The sequence below is a fragment of the Mytilus galloprovincialis genome, chromosome 8 (assembly GCF_965363235.1).
Source record: "Mytilus galloprovincialis chromosome 8, xbMytGall1.hap1.1, whole genome shotgun sequence".
Lineage (NCBI taxonomy): Eukaryota > Metazoa > Mollusca > Bivalvia > Mytilida > Mytilidae > Mytilus > Mytilus galloprovincialis.
The window spans coordinates 27,107,844-27,127,821 of record NC_134845.1 but is presented as its reverse complement, the minus strand read 5'-3'; the positions used below and the strand labels follow the sequence as shown (position 1 = coordinate 27,127,821).

At 30.1% G+C, this 19,978-nt stretch overlaps 2 protein-coding genes across 3 annotated transcripts in view; both read right to left on the bottom strand.

Annotated features, from left to right (window-relative positions):
* LOC143085454 (TBC domain-containing protein kinase-like protein) overlaps positions 1-19,978 on the bottom strand; it is a 28,592-nt gene that overhangs the window by 6,890 nt on the left and 1,724 nt on the right. For both annotated transcript variants that reach the window (XM_076261801.1, XM_076261802.1), the window contains exons 3-21: positions 19,765-19,837; positions 19,278-19,392; positions 16,722-16,795; positions 14,986-15,133; positions 14,189-14,258; positions 13,303-13,358; positions 12,945-13,006; positions 12,382-12,439; positions 11,695-11,788; positions 10,929-11,055; positions 10,538-10,637; positions 10,031-10,086; positions 9,668-9,770; positions 7,796-7,930; positions 7,442-7,504; positions 6,802-6,979; positions 5,934-6,017; positions 5,228-5,313; positions 4,214-4,250 (exon numbers count right to left, since the gene is read on the bottom strand). In XM_076261801.1, the coding sequence (XP_076117916.1) occupies positions 4,214-4,250; positions 5,228-5,313; positions 5,934-6,017; positions 6,802-6,979; positions 7,442-7,504; positions 7,796-7,930; positions 9,668-9,770; positions 10,031-10,086; positions 10,538-10,637; positions 10,929-11,055; positions 11,695-11,788; positions 12,382-12,439; positions 12,945-13,006; positions 13,303-13,358; positions 14,189-14,258; positions 14,986-15,133; positions 16,722-16,795; positions 19,278-19,392; positions 19,765-19,837 (1,719 nt within the window). The remainder of the gene's footprint in view (positions 1-4,213; positions 4,251-5,227; positions 5,314-5,933; positions 6,018-6,801; positions 6,980-7,441; positions 7,505-7,795; positions 7,931-9,667; positions 9,771-10,030; positions 10,087-10,537; positions 10,638-10,928; positions 11,056-11,694; positions 11,789-12,381; positions 12,440-12,944; positions 13,007-13,302; positions 13,359-14,188; positions 14,259-14,985; positions 15,134-16,721; positions 16,796-19,277; positions 19,393-19,764; positions 19,838-19,978) is intronic.
* LOC143085457 (uncharacterized) lies at positions 463-1,708 on the bottom strand. Its single transcript, XM_076261805.1, has 2 exons — positions 1,288-1,708; positions 463-955 (listed from the first exon to the last, which is right to left on the bottom strand). Exons 1-2 carry the CDS (start codon positions 1,385-1,387, stop codon positions 645-647), a joined length of 411 nt encoding a protein of 136 aa, XP_076117920.1. The 5' UTR covers positions 1,388-1,708; the 3' UTR covers positions 463-644.

Genomic DNA, 19,978 nt, shown 5'->3' with positions numbered 1-19,978 from the left:
ACCTGTCCTAAGTCAGGAATCTGATGTTCAGTGGTTGTTGTCTGTTTATGTGGTTCATATGTGTCTCGTTTTTACATACATGTAGATTAAACCATTGGTTTTCCTGTTTGAAAGGTTTTAAAATAGTAATTTGTGGGACCTTTTATAGCTTGCTGTTCGTGTGAGCCAAGGCTCCGTGTTGAAGGCTGTACCTTGACCTATAATGGTTTACTTTTATAAATTGTCACTTGTATGGAGAGTTGTCTCATCGACACTCATAACACATCTTTTTATATCTAAAGACTAAGAAACTGTTTTGGAGAAGTTTGCAATCGACTGCATACTTTCCTCAGGCATATGTCTTAATTGGAAAATATACAGGTTATTTTATGTCCTTATTCCTTCTCGTGGATAGATGAAGGAACATGAAATGTAAAATTATCATAATTCTAAACCCATAAATAAATAAAGAATAACAAAGTATCATTATATACAGCACTTTATTAGTATTTTTAAGCACACACAGGAATACAACATTAACAATTAGCACTTTCATTTACAAATCAGTCATTAAAACAAATAATATTCTATGTTTACAATTTTCTTAAAGGGAAATAAAATTTCCCAATAATTATCCAATAAATCTTTCACATGTTGTTCATTATTTAGCTTTCTCGTCGAAAATTACACTGTGACACCATCATAGCTTGGACATAATTTTGCATCTGTTCTCCCTCATAGCCGGGATCATTGTCCGTCTGCATTGGTGCAGGTGTCACCTGACCAGGTCTCAGTGTCTGTAAAATGTTTGAAACAAGATCTTGAACTTGGCACCACTTCTTAAGTCGATACTGACGGTACAAATGTTTAAGGCTCTCTGCAACTGATTTTCTATTAAGTAGATGGAGTGCTTCCCCTTTGTTTCCTTGAAGTACAAAGTTAACTGCTCTTATTTTTGTGGCGTCTATATAGGCATCTGAAAAAGAACAATAACAGATATTAAGAAATTGTAATTTTCATCTTGAAATTACGACAATATTTTCAAAGAAAAATGAAATGTTTATTAAAAAAAAACCAATCCATCCAAAATTCTGTGAAACTACATTCTTAAATCAGAAGCTAATTGGGAATAAGAATGTATGGTGCATTAATCTTAGCTTTATATACTGAAGTTTATCATGTTTGAAGACATTTTCTGGATATACTAAATGTTAATAAAAAAATCCAATGTGTAGTCCTAATTCACTATAATTCTATATTTCAAGAGAGACAATAAATTCTTGAAGAATAAAAAATAATTGGACTTACCTAATTGGTGCATTTGTTGTACAGCTTTATCATGGATCATCAGTAACTTCTTCAACTCAACAGTCTTATTCATTACTATCTCTTCAGATACATTAGCCATAGTGGAGTAGTTTTTTGTGTGTTTTGGACAATTGAATATTTTGAATTATGATATAAAATTTTGTAAATTCTTCTTTTTATATCCATATTTTGAGTAAGCTTGGGTTCTTTGTTTATTCAATCAAGTAATCTTGAGATCAAAGAAAACCCTTTTCATTTTAGTGTTTTGAGGGATTGTTAATTAAAAGATCAAAGGGTTACAAAGGTACAATTCCTCAGCAGGGGATAATTACTTGATTGGACAATTATGAAAATATAGTGTATTTATTTTTTTCATAATTTTACCTGTTAGAAACAACCACTAATTAACAAAGAAGCCAGTTAATTGAGAGTACTTTTTAATAAACTGTGTATTTTTACCTGCTGAGTAATTAATTATATATGAGATCAAAGATGTTTGTTTCACCTGATTCGGCAAACTGTAAATTTTGAGAAAAAGGTAGAGATAATTGAGTGAAAATACTCAGTATTAAACTTATATTTTATTTGTCTAAACAGAAAAAGAATAATGTATTACTACCAAAATCTAATCAACCTTTTTACAAGTATTTGTGTATTATGCAAATCCTTACTTTTTAAAACATTAATTTTTTTTTGTCATCTACATCAATAAAAAGATTAAAAATTGATGTCGTTTTTGTTAAAATAAGGTATACTCTTGGCAAAATCAATAACAAAAAATAAACTGGTACTAACATAAATTATTTGCATTCTTATTCTGGCGTTTTGCATTTGCGCCGATCTGCATTTCATTTGCGCCGATTTTTTCTTTCATTTGCGCCGATTTTTTTTTTCATTTGCGCCGATTTTTTTTACAGGTAAATAACAGGTAAATTACAGGTGAAATGATATAAGAAGATGTGGTATGAGTGCCAATGAGACAACTCTCCATCCAAGTAATGTTATTGTCATTTATCATTAAAGAACTCTTCCGTTAGCCAGTTGTGCATATGTTATGAATTGTCAATCATAACATGTATATAACTTGTCTGCTTAAAATCAAGAAATAAAAACCTAAGATAAAAGAACTTTGTACCGCATTCAAATCCATAAAAACGGAATACATTCAAATCATAAATCTGTTCTTGCCGAGTATGTATAGGCAACACATCTAATAAATTCCTTTCTTATGATTTCGTCTCTTCTATATTTGGCGTAATTATCGATAACGAAGGACATCTTTTCTTTGTCTGGCATACGTACTGGTGGGGGCATTTCTAGAGTTCGCATTTTCTCGCAAGGAAGCTATTAAACCAAGAGTTCCAAATGGTGAAGTTGAAATCATCGCTTCGTTAATTTTATGGACGCCATCACGAATTGGTTGACCGTTATGGAATGTGTACTTGAACGTTGTCTAAGAATATATGACATTTGTCATCAGAAGGAGCGTCAGACAATGTCAAAAGTGAAGCAGTTATCGATTTCATTTAGGGAAAGGAATGGTAACCCGAAACATTGGGATAGCCATTTACTAATTGCAATGTCACTTGATTTGTCTTTATACTCTGTGATTAGTCAATGTAAAAGTATGAATTTACCTGTAACTTACCTGTAAATCTAATTAGGAAAAAATATAAAATCGGCGCAAATGAAAAAATAAAATCGGCGCAAATGAAAGAATGAAAATTTTCAAAATCGGCGCAAATGCCATACGCCCTCTTATTCATATTGGGGAAAATGAACAATAAACATTTGGGAATACTAATTCAATATTTTTATGCACAAATCACATTTGCATAACAAGATTTTTGATTGGTGTTTGTATTGTTACATCATATTTATGAAAAACAGGAAATAAACTATATTTTGTCAAAATATTTTTATCAACTCTCCCACTTTATCTTATAATCAACTGAAGCACGAGAACGTTCCCAATAACTGACATGTCTAATTTCAATGGAGTGTTGAGCTTTCTTTTGAGATTTGCCTGTTTAAGCTAACTGTTCATTCAAGAAATAACTGTATTGTATTTGAAGGTTTGGCCTATGTAAAAAGTGGGCTATCATGTATTGACTAATCTGTAAATACCATATGCCTATCTTTATTCTAATGCAAAATAAACAAATCAGTCCATCTTAGTCAGTATTCCAGTGTTCAATTTTATAAAATGAAAATTCCGGCAAATGATGTTTCCCTCTGATCAAAGTGATGTCACAGGGCATTTTCATGCTTATTTTACACCTCAGAATGTAATAAAATTAGATAAAAAGAACATTTTTAGTTGAAAAATGTGCTCTTTTTTTATTACATTTAATTATTGATGAAATAAATTGTCTATACATTTAAGTATTCAAAATGTCAGATTAGATTAGCTACAGTCAGGAGAATTTTACACTTCCTATCATCCATTGTGAACCATTTATACAAAATGATTGCATTTGAATATGATTTTTACTTATTGTTGAAGGTCCAATTAAACCCATAAATGTATATAATTATTATCCACATTCTTTGGTTTGTGGTGGACAATTGTCTCATTTGAAATACAGTTAACTACAAAATTTCTCTATTCTTATATATGCTTTGTTTCAAGCTAATTCATTCAGTTTATGGTGAATAAAAAGGCACACAATGCAGACACTGTGTTTATTTCTGAATTGACTCTATAAAAAGAGCCTCTTAAAATTGCTAAGTGAAAGCAGCAGTCATCATTGCATTCTTTTACACCACATTTGTAAAATAGAAATTAAGATTCAATGAATATTCACATGATGGTAAGCCAGCACATTATACTTTGACAAATATAGAGCTTTTGGATCATTTTTTTTAATGTGCTGGGTGACAAAATATATAGAATGTGAGCAGCTAAATCCTAGACAATACTTACGAGCATACATTGTTAGAAACCATGGAATAGCATACAGCTAAAAATAAAACATTATTATAGTTAGGATATTAAATTCTTCACTCCCAATGAACATTACAGATATATATAGATTCTACCACTGCATTGAGTGTGATATGATATTTATCCACTCGAGACAGTTAAATTTTCAAATTTAAATGTGAGGCTCGTTGAGCGTTTTAAATATTTAAAATTTAACTATCGTGAGTGAATAAATATCGTATTACACAAGATTTGGTGGTTGAATCTGTTTCTCTAATGATTTTCAAACATAACGAAGGCAAACTTATTCCTTTTTTGCGACTGATCTGCAAAAAGATGTGTTCTTTCTATGTGACGTCATCAGGCATGGTCGTCTTTTTTTCATGCCGTCACAATAGGAAATTCAGAGGAATACAAGAAAATTCAATGTCATAATTGGATTTTAACAAATGAAGAACTGAGATCAAAGGAACCACACGTTGATTAAATTTTTTTATACATTGGGTGCAGAAAAGGATAAATTGACGAAGAATTAGAGAAAATGCCTTTCATAAAATGTATCAAAAAGTTTATTAAACAATTAATTACCCACCAAATTAAGTTACAGTCAATTCAGGATATTTTGTGATGTTTTATCATTGCAAAAATTGTGACCAAATAGGTTTTGCATTATACACATAACAAAAAGTCATACACATTTTGTCATAAAAAGGTAACTAGACATTTTTCCTTAGTCTTCAAATGTAGTGTTATTAGTTTATTTCAAAATTAAACAACTGAGGATCGTTTTAATAAATGATGAATTTCATACCACAATGACACTATCAGAAAACTAGATAATGCTTATTAAAGACACTGATCAACTGCAAAAGTTACATTTTTAAGAGGGTGTTACAAAATTAAAAAAATTACTTTGTCTTACTTTAATTGAGTTTTGTAAAAATAAAAGGTTATTTATGCCTTCAATAGTTCTTAATATTTTCAAAAGTTTTAATCTATCAATTTTACACTTACATCAGGAATAAAACCAATTCCCTCTAAATGATTACTAAGTTCTGGATCATGGAAGGCAATCAGATGAGAAAATACACACAGGTATTCTGAAAGAAAAATATTAATTTTTTGACTAATCTGTAGCACTTTACATCATAATTTTTATCACTATACAGATTGCTGCATTTTTTTCTGAATGTTAAAGAAAGATAAATATATAACTGCAGAAAAGAGCAAACATGCCATAATATTTTCAAACTGCATACTGTGGATTAATTTGTTTTCGTGGGTACAAATTTACGTGGATATTTGTGATTTTGTGGTTTTAAATAGTCTGCATATAAACTCCTATACACAATTTGTAATCCGTTGGACATTTGAATTCATGGTTTTGTGGTGACCACAAAATCCACGAAAATGTGTATCCAACGAATAATAATGAATGCACAGTACTTCATATCTCATATACAGATGCTAAAAAATAATTGTATTAAAGTAAACACATTGCAACAATTACCAGTATATTGTCAGTAATATATCATATCCTCATTGAATTTAAAAAGAATGACAAAACATGGTTACTTTCTTACTTTTTTTTACAAAATCTTCAAAAAAATGATCTATGAATAGTTTTACATTTTATAGCTTACAGTTTAAGATTTGCTCATTGTTGAAAGCTTTATTTAAATTTAAGCAATCAAATATGAAAATTGTACACATAAATTACCTTGTATAACAGCAGAGTTATCCTTCATGAAGAAATTATGTAAATACTTTGGAATAAAGGCTTGGAGACAGGAAAAAGCTAATGCTACAAATATCAATTATATATATTTTTTACTATGTTCCACTGGCTAAATCTAAATTTCTTTTCAAAATTATAACAATAAAAGTACAATGTATTAGACATAGCTTCTCAACCTTATTTTTTTCTAGACAAAAAGAAATATGAAGATGTATATAGATATAAGATGGCCTCTCCATTTTGCAGATATTGTTGTATATGAATGGACAAAACCATTACTTTATTCCAATGCTAGTAATGCGCAAAGTTCTAAATTTTAAAATTAAAAAGCACTTTTTATTCAATAACATTTTTTTAGGGAAATCAAAAAGATGCTGACTTGACAAAACTTCTTGTTTATGTTTTACACAGATCTCCTTTTAACTCGTGAAAACTTATATCTCTTTGAGTACTCAAATTAATGTTTGACCTTAATCTGATCATTGTCCTTGTCCTTTTCTTTTTTTTGAATACAGATTCAGATCAAGTCAAATCAAATTAAACACTTTTCCCATTGTCAAGTTATTGTAAAAAATAATTAATGCACATAACCAATTATTAATAAAATATTTTTTCAAAAAATGATTGAATACAGAATTCCATGTCAAGCAAAGAAAAAACAAATAGAAATAGTTGCTTGATAATGACTCGAGTCAAAATTGTAATGGAAGATTATAAACAATGTGAAATTGTGATTGAAATGTTGCAACAGATTTTTTTTTGTATGAATTAAGTACATCCATCTCTTATCTCTGTCACCACAAAGAATTCAGAGCATATACACCCAAAAAAATATGATTAATATATATACCTTCATCATTAAAGTTGAGAGCTAAGAAAGGAGCACATAGTGAGTCTAATCCTTGCCAATACACATATTGTGGATTATAGTAAACCCATGCCTTTAAAACTCGTTTAAACTTAGCATGTGCTGTAGGTGATGATAGAAGCTGGTGGTACTGATGACATCTTGGAATATCTACCTCAATCTGTCAATTATCACAAAATTCATAAATCTAAATATTAGCTCACATTATTATTACAGTAAAAAAAACTTTAGCAATACAAATGCAAACAACAATACTTTATCATCTTTTTTAGCACTCAAGGGCATCAGCCAGGACTCAGCAGACACGCAGGCATATAGACAAAACTATAACAATAAGTAATATTGATATTCATACTAAAGATACACATACAGTTAAAGATGCACAATGACATATTGGTATCTGAGTGGTCCAGGTACCTGGTATCAAACACCTGTACATTTACATTAATTAAGTGTTTGTCAGTTATTTCAGGAAGTAAAACCATTTTCTTCATACTAGTATTATTGGTCATCATAGAAAAAGTCTGTCTAAAATATCTATGAATAACATGTCATTTTGATAAAGATGCAAGCAGTTTAATGTTCCTGATATATTATAATAACATTCATTATTGAATAGTACCTGTCTATCAGTAGGAGTGGCAGTTTCTTTGTCAATAGAACTGTACAAACTATGAATATCCCCCTACAACAAAAATAATACATTTATGAGTGGAAATATTTTATACTTTTTTCAAAAGTTATTGTAATAGGCTCAATGTTTTGGCCAAAGGCCTTATTCAGAATTTTTACCATCATAAACTATGTTTTTCTTCACTTCTGTCTCTTTTCTAATGTTAGTCACTGTTAAAAGTTAATGGTTTAAAAATACTGTAAATTTTGTAAATGCATTGAGTAAAAGATTAGGATACCTTTCTCAAAATTCAAAGGATTTTTCTTTTTCATTTATCTCTTTTAATGAAGTATATAAACAAACCTCAACTTCTAGTATAGCAGCCCAAACATGTGCTCTGACATGGGGAGGTATGTCTGTTCTTGCTTCCTTCCATACCCTTGCTCTTGTATAGGGGTAGGCTTTCAACAACCTCTCATATAATATCACTCTGTGAAACTAAATTGAAAGAGTCATGAAGATGTTATATGTCTAATATTTAATAAAATACAATAGACATTACTAAAAACAAAATGAATAATTATGATATGGGTACATGTATTTCAAATTTCATAGCAATAAAATCTCTATTTGCTTTTGATGAAACATTTTATCAAGTATAAATGTATATGCACCTTAAAGTATCTCAAAAAGAAAATCATCCAATAAAGAGTTAAAAGTAATAAACACTGATTACTTCTCTACCATTTCACAAAAAAATCCTCTATGAACAAGCATTCTGGGGATAAGTTCACTAGCAGCAGGAATATACAATGAGTTTACACTATGTGGAACAAGCAATTGATTAAAGAGGTCCTGTGAATTTTTCAATTCATATTTAAAAAGATTTGTAACTTATGATATAGCTCTTACTATATCATGCTTTTCATTATAGCTTAAACATTACTCCTCTTTTAAAATTCAACATTTGGTGATATTATTGTTATACATGTATTTGAGACAAGAGTGCACACACTGAAATGTTTTGCCTTCTTCACTAATCATTGATATTATGTTGATAGTCCTAAATATAAAGCTTTATTACAACTATCACATAAACTTGACATTAACCCAGAAAACTAAAAATTTACCAATGAACCATGAAAATGAGGTCAAGGTCAGGTGAACCATGTCAGGCAGACATGTACAGCTAACAATTCTTCCATACAACAAGTATAGTTGACCTATTGCTTATAGTTTAAGAAAAACAGACCAAAACATAAAAACTTAACACTGAGCAATGAAACGTAAAATGAGGTCAAGGTCAAATTAAATCTGAGCGACTAACATATAGATCATAAAATATTTCCATACACCAAATATAGTTGTCTTATTGCATATAGTGTTAGATAATAAGACCAAACTCAAAAAACTTAACTTTAACCACTGAACCATGAAAATGAGGTCAAGGTCAGATGACACCTACCAGCTAGACATGTACACCTTACAATCATTCCATACACCAAATATAGTAGACCTATTGCATACAGTATATGAAAAACAGACAAATACATTAAATTTAACTATAACCACTGAACCATGAAAATGAGGTCAAGGTCAGATGACACCTGCCAGTTGGACAATTACACCTTACAGTCCTTCTATACACCAAATATACTAGACCTATTGCTTATAGTATCTGAGATATGGACTTGACCACCAAAACTTAACCTTGTTCACTGATCCATGAACTAAGGTCGAGGTCAACTGAAAACTGTCTGACGGGCATGAGGACCTTGCAAGGTAGGCACATACCAAATATAGTTATCCTAGTTATAGCTATTACTTATAATAAGAGATCTTAACATGACAAAAAATCTTAACTTTTTTTTTCAAGTAGTCACTGAACCATGAAAATGAGGTCAAGGACATTGGACATGTGACTGACGGAAACTTCGTTACATGAGGCATCTATATACAAAGTATGAAGCATCCAGGTCTTATACTTTCTAAAATATAAGCTTTTGAGAAGTAAGCTAATGCTGCCTCCGCCGCGGATCACTATCCCTATGTCAAGCTTTCTGCAACAAAAGTTGCAGGCTCCACAAAAAAATCATGTCAGACAGAATGGTGTCTGTTCAACTAATTGGTCGAAATAAGCAGCTGTTAGGGATTTTTTTTATTTGTTACTATGACCATATAGCTCTAGTATTTAACAACAATAAATATTTACATACAATATTATAATGTACCTACCTGGTATTCTACATCCTTTTCCCTGATAATTAATGGCAGACTGGCTGTTTCTAACAAGTCAGCAGCACTTGAGGATTTAGGCATTCTCTTAAATTCTGTCATACTGTTTGTAGAACATAATACATATAAACATAAGGAGATGTGATATGATAGCAAACGAGACCAAAGTAAATGTAACCAAATAAATATTAAAAAGTACAACATGTAAAATTATGCTTATTTTCAAAGAATCAAACATATTTGTTTTAAACTGTGAAAATGTATAAGGAATATGGTACGAAATAAGAAAATATTTCAAAATCAGAGAATGCATCTTGCATGGTGGACATTATTATAATGGAACAATTATTATAAGTGACTTACTCATCATCTGTGTGAATTAGTGGGTAATATGCTTTCTCGTCAACCTCTGATAGTCTCTACAAATAATATAATTATATTTTAATTCCAAAATTACTGATGGTCAACAATTCATTAGAAAATACTGGCAGAATTTCCCAAACATTTCAAAATATAATAAGCTATGGCTGAATTCAAAATTATACAAACAAAAGATATAGTGTCTATTAAGATATGAAAATATTTGCCTACCAAAGTCAACTGAATGAATATTCATTCTTTACAGAAGTAATGAATATTCATTCTTTACAGAAGTAATGAATATTCATTCTTTACAGAAGTAATGAATATTCATTGTTTACAGTAGTAATGAATATTCATTCTTTACAGTAGCAAGTATTTATCACCATACATCTAGGACATTTGCTATTCCTCTTTTCCTACTTTATATTATAATATTTTGAAGTGTATTTTGAAAACATTACAAATTGCATTCATAAATTGTTGGTTAAATATATAATTTTCTCTTACATTTCTAAGTTGTTCCTGAGATAGTACTACAATAGTGTTGTCCAGTAACTCGGCTCTATCTCTTTTCTGTCCAAATACATCACCATCACCAGTGCAAAAACTGTAAAATTTGAAATAAATTGTGTAAAAAGTATTTTATATTTTTTTGTCACAGTTGTTTGTTTTTTTTTTTTTTTTATATATATGACAACTTTATAGCATCACAGTATTGGCGTGGCACATTTTGAAGTTGTTCAAAACACAAGAAAAGTTACAAAATTCTTAACTTAATTGTATTTGTTTAAAAACCTATGAAATTTACATAAATCAAAATTCTGCTAAACATTTTAGACAGCATTTAAGTACAAAGTTTGTTTCACATGTTTTGACAAAAAATATTACTCTGACTTACTTTGGTATTAATGTTACAGGTGGTTTTGTTTTGACTAGACCCTGTGACTTGAGAACTCCCTCTAAATCTCCGCCAGCCAACCTCCAGAGGTAGTACACCTCATCCATACTTCTTTCTGATAAATGATCTACAAAAAATATTGATAAGTTAAAAATCATCACATGTTGTCAGTTTTTTTATTTCTGACCTATTCAAATGGCATATTTTACATATCTAATATCTACTGTGTATTTTCTTTTAAAGACCCATCTAAACATTTCAATTCTCATTTAGAGTTTAATTTTACCATCTGACATTAAAAATTTATAGTAGTTTTTGAGGAAAATGCAAGTACAAATCACTTTTTCCTGTACAGATACCATTCTTCCATGTAATGCTGCTTAGGTTGCAGTTGCTCAATGACAAAAATGCTTGGACATCAGACATTTGGCTGAGAAGCAGCTAATATAAAATTTAAAGTCTTTGGTTTCCACAATTTCCTTCACTTGAGGCTAGTATAATACCATGTGCCAACACACCTTATTTCTATTTAGAAATCTGTCCCTGTTGAACCGAGTCTGATCCACTTGAACTATTGAAGTCATACAACCATCAATTTTCCCTTGTGGCGTCAGATATTTTGTATTATGACATCAAAATTTTACAGGAATCATTGTGATGTCAAGTAAGGGCAGACAAATAGGATAAGGTGTATCCAGCTAGTTTTAAACTTTGGAAATAATATTTGGTATTCTTTATGTAGTTTAACATAAGGATAGTCAAGTACCTTCAGTGTATCCATTTTCATCATAAGGAGACAACTCAAGATCTTTGCTCCTTAACTGAACTGTAAACATTCTAAATCCATTCTTATATGGCTTCTAAAAAATAAAATAAGATCTCTTACAACTGTTATTATATACCCCTGCAAGGAAGTAATATTTTCTCTTTGATAACTAAAAAGTCTAAAATGTAATACTTTGAATGCATTTAAGTTCCAACTTTGGACATAACAGAAAAAGAAAAAGTTGAATTCAAAAACTAATCTGACATCTAGCAATTCTAAGTCTGGATTTTTCCAGTTCAGAGTTGAAACTAGTTTCTCGTTTGCATAGAGTTATGTCAGACAGGTTTCCAGTTCAAATACCATTTGGTTTAAACAAATTTTGTAGAGCTTCATTTTGTCAATGAAAAAATATGATGTTGATAGCAGAACTGTTAATTTATTCATGTGTCACAGACAGAGAGTATCTTAAAGCTGGGTTTTAGTATACATGTTTCTCTCTTGATGACCTCTGAATGTCTATTTTAGCTTTTATGTGACAATGGATTGATATCTACATATTTTGCCCTTTACCATGTATTCATCTTCCAGTTCAGAGTCTGGCCAAAATAGGTTTTAGTCAAGACACAGATTTATAGTGGGAAAAGTTTAAGTGTTAGCTTATACAATTATTGGTAGAACAAATCTTACTTTATTAGCATTATGTTCACTGAAGATCTTATGCTGTAATAAACTTTCTGGAGATGGTCTGTAGAAAAAAACACTCTTTGATATGAAATGCTAAATAATGTTATATCATTAGTTATTCCTGAAATAAACCTTGATACAATAATTTAGTCACTCATATCATTCTTGTTTAAAATTTAGGTCATTCATATGCAGAAACTGATGTTTATATTCTTAAACCTTTTTACGATATTACAGACTTCTCCATATTGTGCATACTTTTATTTTACAAATTTTCTGACTTTAATTGATATGTACAGATAAAATATTGCAAATATGTAAAGATCATTCAAGTTAGCAGGTACTAAAAATGCAAATGTTTATGAAACATATTGACATTCAAAATCCTAACTTTAAACATACAGATTATTAATTGATGGTATGTTTTAGACATAGCAGATATGTATTCAACCTAACAGAACAACATAACAAAATCTAATATAAGTTCCATTCATAATCTACATAAAGCAAACAATAGCTTGTTATAATTGTTGGACATTTTTTTACTTATAAATATAAATTCTAACCTTTCTTTAGAATTTACAGTTAAACAGTTTCTTAGGAAATCTAGAACTCCTTCTGGCAAAACCTGCAAATACATAAAAGTATGGGATAAAAAAGAAACACTTTCCACCTTACTTTCAATATCATTAAAATGATTTGGTAGTTTTATTGCAAGTACAAGTACCATTTATATCAACTCCAATGAAACAGTCGATTGTTAATTATATGTATTTGTAATTTTGTAATTATTAGCAAAACAATATCATTTATCTGAAGGCGTTAATGGTATTTCATCATATTTACACAGGTTAGTTAAGTCAAATTCTAAAGCCACATTTTTTCAAAGCAGCTTATGACATTGCATTAAAGAAACAACTGTACCTTAATTTTATCCTGTAAGCTGTATTCTTCTGTATAAAAGTCAAAAGGATGTTTTCCTAAAATCCATAATATCATGTTAATAACCTCCATAAAGAAGGCAAATTTTCATTTGAAACATAATAATCCCACAAAGAAAAGTGAATAAAGGATGTGTTATCCGTTATATATTTATTTTTTATAAAATCGACAGTAACATACATGTGCCAAATATTTTGGGGGACTCTTGTGAAGAGTTACTTCTTTGGCTATCATACCACATCTTCTTTTTTATATGTTCACCAGGTTTATTAGTGTATGGTACCTCTCCTTAAAAATTCTAACTCAACATCTTAAATAGACACATGAACAACTTTTATTTGTTGCACTTTTAGAGTAACTATATATATTATCATTTGTTAGCAAAAAATACATTGATTTTTGTAAGTCAGACTTGCGCCAATTTTTTTTCACTGGTCAATTCACTCAATCTCTATAAAGAGCTATTATACATGTAAATAACTTATTAATTAACTAAATCACAAAGGCAGAAATAAAGTTGACCTAAATATGAATAAAATTAGATGTGAGATATACAGTACAACTAAATAGAGTAGTTTATATCTTAACAAATGTCAATTATTTTCAGATACATCTTAACCTGAACTGACCAGTTTCAAGAAAATATGAAACTTGGAATTTAAGTAAGACAGTTTTTGGCTTCTATAAGCTAAACGGTGTGTTGATTTTGCTATATTTTTTCTTTCGACTCTATGTCGGGTTTGATTGAAGAAAAAATTCTCATGACAACAAAAATAACCTTACGTTTTAAGGATGACATACTTTCTGCAGCTACAATGTAATGTAGCGACTATAAATATATTTTTGTACATGATAATTGATACTTTACCTTCATTTAAGAACTCTACTGTCCTATATATTTTCTGTGGATTAGACAGACCTTCCCATAAATCAACATTCTGAAATTAAAAAAAAATAAATCTGGCATTATTATATCCTATTAGATAATTAAAAATCTTACATTATCATGACATTTATTTGGATTATTACTTTTTTTACTTTCAAATATTATTCAATTGTTTTTTTAAACTATATTACAAATATAAAAAAAGAAGATGTGGTATGATTGCCAATGAGACAACTGTCCACAAGAGACCAAAATGACACAGACATTTAAAACAACTATCTTCTTCAGTTTATGAAATCTCAAATTTTGATTAGTGAGGTTTAAAAAGTTTTCATACTTGAAGTTGGTCAATTTCATTGAAGATGACTATCTGTCAGAGTTCTAGGGAGTGGAGACAATACTATTCTTTTGGTGTGTACTTAAAAATCCCTACCATAATATAGAAGAAAGAGTTAACTTTTTTAAATTTTGAAAAAATATGCTGTGATGAAACAATAACCACAATAGATAATAACAAATGCAAAAAGAGGTACATGTATCAAAATTATGATTTTTTTTATAGCATAATATATCTTTTTTTTTTTATATCAGATCTACTTTTTCATGTTTAAGCATAAGAATCTGCAATGGTAACTAAGTGAAGAAGGGGAGACAATTCAAAGTTTTCAATTTGATCTTTCTTGCTAAAGGTAAATTATTTAACCATCTACCCAATATTTCAATAAATGGAAGGTATGGAATGTTTCTAATTATATACTGTGTACTTAACACAAACTTACAGTGAAAACTTCTAATAAGATAACCCCCAGAGACCAGACGTCTGTTTTAGGGCCACATGGATCTGTAACTACAGTTTCTGTGTCAGCATGTTCATCTGTTTCTATTGGACAATCACATAATACTTCAGGTGGCATGTACTCTGGAAGTCTGTATACACAAATGAAGTTCTTAAAACATATACATTAACTAGAGGCTCTTAAGAGCATGTGTCGCTCACCTTGGTCTATGTGCATATCAAACAAAGAAAACAGGTCGTCAGATGGATTCATGACAAAATTGTGTTTTGGTGATGTTGATGTGTTTGTAGATCTTGCTTTACTGAACATTCTTGCTACTTACAATTTTCTCTATCTATAATGAACTTCGCCCTTTAGTTCCAGGGGGAAATATTTTGTAAAAACTAATGAAAATTGTTACAAATTGACTATAAAGGGCAATTACTCCTTAAGAGATCTTACTTTGCTGAACATTATTGCTGTTTACAGTTTAACTCTATCTATAATAATATTCAAGATAATAACCAAAAACAGCAAAATTTCCTTAAAATTACCAATTCAGGGGCAGCAACCAAACAACCGGTTGTTCGATTCATCTGAAAATTTCAGGGCAGATAGATCGTCACTTGATAAACAATTTTACCCCCGTGTCAGATTTGCTCTAAATGCTTTGGTTTCAGAGTTATAAGCCAAAATCTACATTTTACCCCTATGTTCTATTTTTAGCCATGGCTGCCATCTTGGTTGCTTGGCCGGGTCACCGGACACATTTTTAAACTAGATACCCCAATGATGATTGTGGCCAAGTTTGGTTAAATTTGGCCCAGTAGTTTCAGAGGAGAAGATTTTTGTAAAAGTTAACAACGACGACGGACGACGGACCCAAAGTGATGAGAAAAGCTCACTTGACCCTTTGGGCCAGGTGAGCTAAAAAGTAAACACTAGCTTTGACGTCTTTTTAAATTTCATGATATACTAAGATTAAATTTGGAACATTCAACCAAAAAGAAGAGAAAAAAAGTATAACAGAAAATGAACTCTGCTTTTATTTAAAATGATGAATAAATCAAATAAATCCAATATGACCACAACAGGTCACAGTGTACAAGTACAGTCAGTCTTACATCATTTGATTTGAAAAAAATCTAAAATCATCTATTGAGTGAAAATGATTTTTCTGATGAGTACATTGACAAATGGTTTTCTTAAATAATTATTTTTTTGTGAAAATAAAACTGCCCTGAAAATAACACTGCTTACAGCACCTCGATTTGAAGCTAGGGGGACTGTGCACAAAACTCATAAAATAAAATACTGTCCCTTGAAAATAAATTTGAACAAAAGCACAATGAGGAGGTGCACAGTGATATTATATGGTAAAGATTCTGAGAAAATTTCAATAAATTCAGATTTGGGGTTTGGTTGAAGAAGTGATATAAATATGTACTTTATTGTTCAGATAAACCTAATCCATGTCATTAATACAATAGTAACACCCCCTCTCCCCAAAAATAAAATCAAAAAAATTATTCAAATGAAAAATCAAACAAGAGGTGCAAAAGAACCAGTGAAAGTTTCACAAAATTTTGTCATTTTATTCAAAATAAGTTGCAGATACATAAGTTAAGAAAAAAAACAATATATACAAAATAGAGGTATGGATGCATGAATGAAAGGAAGAATGGATAGAAATACCAACTCTCCTACAAGTTACATGCATAATGAATGCAGCTACTTACCCTATTGGAAATGAAACATTTGCACCATATTCTGTGACATGATACAATCCATACTCTGACAACTTCACATTACCCTGAGAAAAGATGCATTCATTTAATTTGGTATAGGTATGACTGAAATGATACATTCTGTCATTCTGAAAACACATACCTAGTTCTAGTATCTAAATTAGGGTTCCAATCAGGCAGAGTTTACCTTAAATAGTTTTGTCTTTAGAAATTTTAAGAGGACATATTATTGCGATTTGATTAAAGAGATAGATTTTCAAAGGTTTAAACAAAAACTCAACTTCAATATTATTATAACAACAGCTCCATATCTTAACTTTTATTGCAAGAATGATTCCATTATTGTCTAAATATAAATCCATTGATTCTCAAATTTGGCCTTGACAATTATAATTCAGTCCTGTCAAAATGCAAAGACACATCAGTTATCACTGTGCTTAAACGGCTGTGGGTAACTTAAGTTACCCACAGCCCAAGATGGCGGACTCTAAAATCGTTGATATTTAATTCATACAAAATGTACCTTTTGCAACGTTTTTAATGCAGAATGTAAATATTTATAGGATTATTGAATAAAGAAATAACTAACAATTAACATAATTTTGTTAATATAGAGTTCACTAAAGCGCAAGGCCAACTTAAAAAAATGCATAAGACGTCCGTAACTTTTTGATTGAAACTAAGCAGACTGTCCGTAACTTTATTTTCAGATGTGGATAACTTTTGATTTAAAATTTTAAGAATTATAATTTCAACAATTAGAAGACAATTAACATCATATTTGTAACCTTCACGGCCGTTTGTACTACTCATTCACCACCAAATGTGATTTTATTAACGCATCATACTTACACCACAGAGGTTTTATGTGGGATTTGTGGTACTCGATCCTGGTTATGGTTTGAACTTTTATTAACTGATATGCGTCTTATCGACGTTTTCGATTCGCACCATGGCTTTGTCATACTCTTTAATTTTTTTAGTTTAATTATATGTTTGCGGTTTATTTTCACCTCTGTTTCTTTTTATGTGTATTTTGATGAATACTCTTTGACGCGGCTAGGTATTTATACATCCCACTAGTAAGTTATAGTGTTATGTTTTTTTGAATACGTTTCCATGTTGTTGTTTTTTTTATTCTCTTTGTATGTTATCAGGGATTGTTAAACTATTAAATTACCCTGTTGTCTTAGTTATTTATATTTTCATATACTATTTCTAATTGTTACACTATGTTGATTGCTCTATTCCTTTTATGTCACTGAATTTTAACTATTGTGTCTTTTAGTTTAGTTCAATTTAAAGAAATTTAATGCAACTTGCATACAAGTGAAATGTGCAGCTAGCTGTAAAACTAGGTTTTATACATTTTTACAAAATGTCCTTTCTTCAAGTTTTCTCATTTACTGCAAATCTATAAATTTCGAGCATCGAATGCAACAGGCCACTATAAATTCTAATTGAATCGTTATGTCATTGGACTTAGAATTAAGTGATTTTTTTAAAAATCAATGGAAATGAATGTCTTTTGAATATAATCGTTTTTGGCTGAACCTTTGATAATTGTCATGTGATTGGGCAATTTTGCCCCCCCCCCCCCCCAAAAAAAATAAAAAAAATCCCGGATTTACGCATGATCTACTCTTGTCATTGCTGGCAGAAAATCAGTAAGGGCATACACGCCACATGCATGTGTAAAAAAATACTTGTGTAGTCTACTTGTTCAAAAACAAAAATCAAATTGATGTTTCAACAGATTATCTGCAATGGTAGGAAACCACCCTCCGAACTGGGAGATTTGGGTATCCAGACGTTATAAAAAATCAGACCCGAGTTTAACGGATTTATCGTTATTTTTTTCATATTAATCCCAATTTTGTCTTCCATTCTAATTCAAATGAATTATATCATATTAAGGATCTACTTCATTTCTGATTATGTATTCCATGCAATCTCTATCATAAGTAAAACATTACATCCACGTATGTCGATTCTTTAAAAGTTACGGACATTCCTATTGGTATAATGAAAAAAGTTACGGACAAGTTGTTTTTTAGTTACGGACAGCCTAAGCATTTTTTTCAAATCGTGCTGTGATCGTTTATTTTGTAGAATTTAATCACCTGTTAAGTTTAGAGGTTTCCCTACACGATTAATACAACTTTTTAATTCAGTGGTTTAATTGATGCATCCATGTTATTGTTATTCTATAGAAGAGAAGAGAAGTCCCTAACCGACGCAAGGCGGCTCCATCTTGGGCTGTGGGTAACTTAAGTTACCCACAGCCGTTTAAGCACAGTGAGTTATTAGGTAGAAATGACTATAAAGTATAAAGGTTTTTATAAATGTTGCTTCAAATTCCACAACAGATAAAATAAACTAGCAAATTGAATATTTGATTGGTAAACATTATGATAGGTTGCTGTCTCATTTTTGCATACACCTTCTCTAGATCTCCTTTGATTTGATTTATACCATCCCATGTAACACTGAACAAAATCATAATATCCCAATATTTTTTCAAAAACAAACAATGAATAAATTTACCTTTGTATCAAATAATATATTAGATTTAGACAAGTTTCTGTGTGTAATGGATTTCCTATTGAGATACACCAAACCCTCTAGCACTTCATATGCCAAGGTCAGCAATTCTTCAACACTGCAATTAAATATATGCATGTACATATATCATACACAAAAACGTAAAGTTTAACATATTAAGTCTCCTTTGACAGTGAAAATCAGTTGTAAATAACCCATTGTTTCTTGCAGGATTTGTAAAGAAAAATAATAATTGGTTGAAACTTATTCTATGCACAACAAAGCAGGCTTATAGACTTCTACATATCTATTTGATTTCAGTTAAGAGATTAATTGTGTAAATGAAAGATAATTTTATAGGGATAGGTACATTTGACAGTTTTAGCTTCGTGATAATTTGCTTTTATATATATTACAACTGACTATTGTAACATGATTACAAATCCTTCTTATTTCAAACATTGTTATTTTCTTTTCTCTTATTTCTTACCTTCCATATTTTCCTGTTTTGCCAATTTTAAGTAAGTTATCTTTATAATATTCTGATACAACTATTAATCTTTCTGAAATATAAATTTGCAAATAAAATAAAAAACAATAAGAAATACATGTACTACTTGCAATGCCATTTATAATTACATAAATACTATTTAATCCAGAGCTATAATAAATGTATATTATGAAATTCCCTTTTTTTTACATAT

Coding starts and splice junctions, on each gene's coding strand:
- LOC143085457 (XM_076261805.1), bottom strand. CDS start 1,387: ATGGCTAATGTATCTGAAGAGATAGTAATGAATAAGACTGTTGAGTTG. Junction 956..1,287: donor ACAACAAATGCACCAATTAG/GTAAGTCCAATT, acceptor GTTCTTTTTCAG/ATGCCTATATAGACGCCACA.